The 6006-nt window shown below is 39.5% G+C and overlaps 1 protein-coding gene across 4 annotated transcripts; it reads right to left on the reverse strand.

Moving 5' to 3' along the window:
* Positions 1-330: 330 nt before the first annotated feature.
* LOC121862550 lies at positions 331-5202 on the reverse strand. 4 transcript variants are annotated; one of them, XM_042360851.1, is made up of 3 exons: positions 5175-5202; positions 2316-2515; positions 331-1315 (listed from the first exon to the last, which is right to left on the reverse strand). In XM_042360851.1, exons 2-3 carry the CDS (start codon positions 2446-2448, stop codon positions 588-590), a joined length of 861 nt encoding a protein of 286 aa, XP_042216785.1. In that variant the 5' UTR covers positions 2449-2515; positions 5175-5202; the 3' UTR covers positions 331-587. The 4 variants fall into 4 exon arrangements, with proteins under 4 accessions (XP_042216785.1, XP_042216789.1, XP_042216786.1 ...); XM_042360855.1 differs by having other exon boundaries at positions 5134-5201; XM_042360852.1 differs by having other exon boundaries at positions 5093-5194.
* Between the last annotated feature and the right edge of the window lie 804 nt (positions 5203-6006).

The following is a 6006-nucleotide window of genomic DNA, read 5'->3' on the forward strand; positions in this document are numbered from 1 at the left end:
TCAACACCATCTAGTCCTCTATCACCCAGACAACTGTGACATTTGTATATGTTTCAGGTGAGAACCAACAACACCTTCTTCGGTGTGTTGTGACGACCAAAGAACTCCCTCCCACTGTCCCACCCTACCAACTCCCCTATAACTCCCTCCCGCTCCCCCACCCTACCAACTCCCCTATAACCCCCTCCCACTCCCCCACCCTACCAACTCCCCTATAACCCCCTCCCACTCCCCCACCCTACCAACTCCCCTATAACCCCTCCCATCCCACCAGGTCTTCTACACTGGGGAAAAGAAGTTATAAAAGAGCCAAAAAAATTGTTTGCGCATTTTATTTTATTTTTATTTTTTAGCGCCATACACTTATATCACAGTAATTAAGCAGAAGCTATTAGCAGAGAGAGTTTGAGAGGGTCGGGTACGTTTTCATTATTCATATTAAGCGTTGATACAAACAGTATTATTAGACTACTTTACAAACTCCACTGGGAATGAGATCATCACTTTCAAGATATATAGAAATGAGCAAAGGACAATTAATACATTCCCATCCTTAACTACTCAGTGGCACCAACACCAGTCAGCTCTTACGTGGTCTTGTCAGCGAGGGGAAAGGAAGTGACTTCGTGACAATCCATCAGAGTTTCTTCACTTTCCAATTCAATATTTTCTGACTGGGAGCTTTGACTGTTACCTTTTGTTAATCTCTTCCAAATAATTAAAACAACAGATACAATAAAACTTATGACTATCACACAAACAAGGACATCCACAGCCAGTTCCCACCACTGATTCATGATTATTTGGCTCCTACATGTATCAGTGTCTTCAGGGATCTGCAAACAGCTATTACGTGAAGGAGTAATTGTATCAGTCTCATGAACGATTATCTTGATCTCTGTATTATCTATGCCATTGTTGTTTTTGTCAGGCCCCTGTGGACATTCATTCAGGAGCGTCATGTTGATTACGTTCAATGTACCATCCATATCATTTTTTCGTCTGCTGTAGTCTGAGGGTGAGAAGCAGTCACAATACGACACCTCATCATGAACTACCAGTAAAGCCTTGCATAACCCGTCCACGTTCACACACAGCGCCTTGTGGGTAACTGTGCTCTTCAGGGTGCCGTAGAGATGAGTGTGAGCCTGGCAACGTTTCCTCTCCGGTAAACAGCGTAGGATTGGTAAGGACAACCCATTGCTATAACTCCTATTCGTTGTGTCCTTCCAATTTGTCGTGTTTTCTCTTACAACGTCCCAGGGCACGTAAGTCACTACTGGGCGGTGATCTGGGTCTGCACTTGTTTCCCGAGCTGTAGAGGAAAGGGGAGTGACGTGTGTATTACCTGTATATTGATAAGTGAATAATTATATCTCGAACAGAATTCTACTACGTCTTGCATAATATTCCATGACAACGATGCTTAGTAGGAAAAATATGATAAAATCATTTACAAACAACAAGATATTATTATGATGAGTTGGTGTTAACTTTCCACATTAATCTCTGAAAATCATTGCCGACAATATCTTTGTGAAATATCTAGTAAAAAATAACAACTGAGTACTATAGTAATATGAAAAGGATGGTTCTTCAACAAAAAACAATATTATAAAAAATATGTAATAGTCTAACTTATTGATTTATTTATAGGCTAATAAAAAAATAATTTATGCTTTACAAGGAACTTCTTCACACACACACGCACCATTGCTTAAATATAACACTGCGCTCACGTATTTATTTTGTTCGTTCGATTTTTCTCCATAAACAAAGAGAGAATATTTTCGCGTATAAGTTAGTCAATCTGTGTAACCAGACATTGCATTTATTAGCTTAAACTGACTTGTATGTTATTTCTATCAAGATTACTGTAGGTAAGGCAAAGTAAGGTAAGGTAACGTAAAGTAAGATTACACCAGATTAAGTAAGGTTAGATCAATTAACATAAATTTAAGTTAGGTAAGGATAGGGTATCTTAGGTAAGACTAGGTTAAGTTATGTTAGGTAGAGGGCTAGGTAAGATAAGGTCAGGGTAGATAAGCTTTGGGTAGGTTAGGTTAGGTAAGATGAGGTAACGTTAGAAAGGGTTAGGTTAGGTTATCTTCGACAAGTTTAGGTGAGGTCACACTTATGGTAAGAAATGACGAACACACACACGGTGGTAATGTAGTACAACTTCACGGTAACACGTGTGGTGCTGGTGACTCTTGATGATCCTTACCGTAATAACAAAAGTAACAGAGGTGTTCCGTAACTGGCAATGTTCTAAACCTGGTAGCTAATGTTCTGTAACTGGCATTGTTCCATACCTGGTAAAGCAGGTAGCCAGAGGTCGTCACTGGTCCTTGTGAACCAGTTCTCGCCTGGGCAGTAGTTTTGGTTGGTTGTCACCAACGCCAGCACCTGTACGGCCTCCATCAACACCGTCCCAGCCAGCCACATGTTCCTCACACCAAGGTGATACCAAGTAAATAATAATCGCAATTATTTTGAAGAATCTCGGTGTATTCTGGGAGACATTCAGACAAATGTTAGAGAGTACGAGAACAAAGGTTAAGCTGGAAAAGTGTCATTACATGAAACTGAGAGCTGTAAGATCACTGTATTACGCCAAAAAAGACTTGTAGCGGCGTAAATGGATCTTTGTCGAGGATCAGTAAAATAATCCGACGGAGAAAGTGAGAAAATATATATTAAATATACACAAACATAATACTATAATAAAACACACACACACACACACACACACACGTTTGAAAGCAAGGTGTCTATCATTTACACATCAAGTCTCAACATAAAGCGAAGAAAATTAACTAAACTAAATATTCCTTGGTGTGGATCGTCGGTACAGTGTGGTGGTGAGGACTTTTGAGTTGCAGTATAGCTCGATGATGTTGCGTTGTGTTAACATGTGTGTGGCGTTGTGTGTCTGATGTGGTGCAGGGCCAGTGGTCGTGTGTTTGTGTAATGGGAGGAGTGAGTAATGCCGGACTGAAGTGTCATCAAGGGAAAAAGGAGGACGTAGACAAAACAAGAAGAATAAATAAATAGTTTGATAAACAGATATTTAGAAAGAAAGAAACCTTGGGCTTTTTCTGTGACTAGTCATAAAATGGGACAGAGAGAGAGAGAGAGAGAGAGAGAGAGAGAGAGAGAGAGAGAGAGACGAAAGGAAATAAATAAAACGAAAGATAAAAGCGAAACAAGAACGTGGACTAACAGCGTTAGTAAAGACTAAAACCTACAAATCATTGTTTGTGGAGGGAGAAGGAGGATGAGGCCTGGTGGGGAAAGTTGAGGAAGGGTGGGGGAGGGTGGGGGTGGTTGAGGGAAGGTGGAGGAGGTTGAGGGAAGGTGGGGGATGATGGGGGAGGGTAAGAGAGAGATGATGACCTCAAATGACTGTCTCAGGTGATAGTCACGTCAATGTTCTGTGTGTGATAAGAGACCCAAAGTGGTCAGCATTATTATGCAGAGCTTCACGTAGAGATCAACCATCACTTGTTTGTGAGCATCGTGAGGCTGTTTCTTTGACGTTTAATTCCCTTGAGTGGTTTGGTTATGTACACATAGAGCGTCCCTGAGGTAGTTAGTGTAGGGTTAGCGATTATTGTTGCTGTTAAGCAAATGTTTAATAATTATTACATAGCTCACTGTTAGCGTCTCCCATGACTTTCTAACAATTCAAGTTAGTTTACAAAAGGACAAACAATTAACAATCTACGTGAGACTAAAACATAATTTTAAAATATCTGGTCATGTTTTATGCGTACATTCTTCATCAAGTTGCACTGTTTAAAAACTAATAAAGAGGTTCCCGATGACTGGAAAATGGCTTATGTGAGTCCTATATTTAAGAACATAAGAAAATAAGGCGTCTGCAATAGGCCGGTTGGCCTGTGCATGGCAGCTCCTGTCGAGAGTTACTACCACTCTCTATCATCCATAAATCTATCCAGCCTCTTTTTGAAACTTTCCAGCGTTCCAGCACTTACTACAAAGTTGCTAAGCTTGTTCCACTCGTCCACCACCCTATTTGTGAACCAGTTCCTTCCTATCTCCCTCCTAAACCTAAACTTATCCAACTTAAATCCGTTGCTCCGAGTCCTATCCTGCTCGGATATTATAAGAACTTTATCTATATCCCCTTTATTGATTCCTTTCACCCACTTAAATACTTCTATCATATCTCCCCGCACTCTTCGTCTTTCTAGGGAATGCAAATTTAGTTTCTTTAACCTATCGTGATATAGAAGGTTTCTAAGTCCCGGAATCATTTTCGCCATTCTTCGCTGCACCGACTCTAGTGAATTTATATTCATTCTATAATAAGGGCACCAGAACTGAACCGCATAATCGAGGTGCGGCCTGACTAGCGCAAGATATAGTTTTAATAAGACCTCTGCACTCTTATTACTTACACTTCTAGATATAAAACCCAATACTCTGTTTGCCTTATTTCGAACATTAACGCACTGTTTTCTAGGCCGTAGGTCCGGGCTTACATGTACCCCTAGGTCTCTTTCACAAGTCGACTTCTCTAGGTTGATGTTGTTAAGGCTGTATACATTGACAGTATTTGTTCTTCCAATATTAAGTACGCTGCACTTGCTGGTATTGAATTTCATTTGCCATTTTTCAGACCACCCTTGCAGTTTATTTAGATCCTCCTGTAATTATATACCAGTGAGCCTGACCAGCATAGTGTGTAAAGTACTAGAAAACACTGTAAGAGATGCCATGATGGATCTACTACGAAACAACCTTGTAAAGCACTGCCAATACGGTTTTATGCAGGGACGAACTTGCTTAACACAATTACTCGAATCACTTCTGGATTTTCTATTTGGTAATATTTACTTATTCTAACCTAAATGTCAACAAATAAGTGTCCATTGTTTTGAGATATACAGATGTGTACGTCGGATGGTTCAACTTTTCCGTAATGTATTTACCAAAACTTGGGAAGATAATTGTTTCTTAGACTGTACATGAACACTTAAAAATCACTGACACACGATGTACATAATTCATAATTATAACCACATATATTATACATGAAGATCACCAATCACACCTCACGTACACTCTTATTTTTCATTACACCTAAAATCTTCAGACACTAACACAACCATTTTGGTTGAGTATTAAAGAGTGAGAACCACTACCATGACCTGTTAGTACAAAAGCGGCGGCCATACTGTGTACGTGGCCTCAGGTGGACGTGATGCCCCAAGTGTCCGTTGCCTGGATGACTTGCTGAATGGGCGGAGCTTCACCGCCTTTATTTACATCTCCCACAATAGCAAAGGTGCATTTCTAGGTGTGACCGAACAGGAGGTTGCAAAATACAATAACTAACCCACCATTCATACAATATTAATTTAAAGTTAACTATACTGTAGTGTAAATTGTTACGTTATTGTTGATATAATAGATTTTACACCTGGACAGTTTTAACCAAGGAATTTGTTCTATGAAACTTGGATTGGTTTAAGTATATCAAGCATCATCATTACTATAAAAAATGTTTGGAGGGTTTTTGGGAGGGTGCCGGGTCAAAGGTCAAAGTCACTGTTGATAATTTCGGCAAATTTCACGACTATAATTTTACCATTAATTAACCAACTTAATATAAGCATTACTTTTATTAACCTAACTAACTATAGAAGCTCATACAGGTATCAAAATCTGCTTTTTAACCACATTGTATTAATTTGCAGTTGTCATCTTTCACAACTTATCATTATCTTTTCCAAAATTATCATCAAGATTCATATACACTTACGAACTCATAATTTTCTGCACATTTTGTTTACATATGTGTGGTAGTAAGAGCTTTTTTCTGTCCAGATGATAATACTAATTGACTAAGTCCCAGCGACAATGAGAAGCTAACCCTTGGTATACCTGAGGGAGACCGATGGTTTTATTTGTGTATGCAAGTTTATTGCAGTAGTACATTCATTTTGGCATCTCGTGAGCGCTCTTTATATGGGC

The sequence above is a fragment of the Homarus americanus genome, unplaced genomic scaffold, assembly GCF_018991925.1.
Source record: "Homarus americanus isolate GMGI-L3 unplaced genomic scaffold, GMGI_Hamer_2.0 scaffold31037, whole genome shotgun sequence".
In the NCBI taxonomy this organism is placed as follows: Eukaryota; Metazoa; Arthropoda; class Malacostraca; order Decapoda; family Nephropidae; genus Homarus; species Homarus americanus.

Bases quoted from the DNA above. Each gene is read 5' to 3' on its own strand.
- LOC121862550 (XM_042360851.1), bottom strand. From the start codon at position 2,448: ATGTGGCTGGCTGGGACGGTGTTGATGGAGGCCGTACAGGTGCTGGCG. The intron at 1,316-2,315 runs GTATGGAACAAT...TTTCCTCTACAG, and splicing joins CTGGCTACCTGCTTTACCAG to CTCGGGAAACAAGTGCAGAC.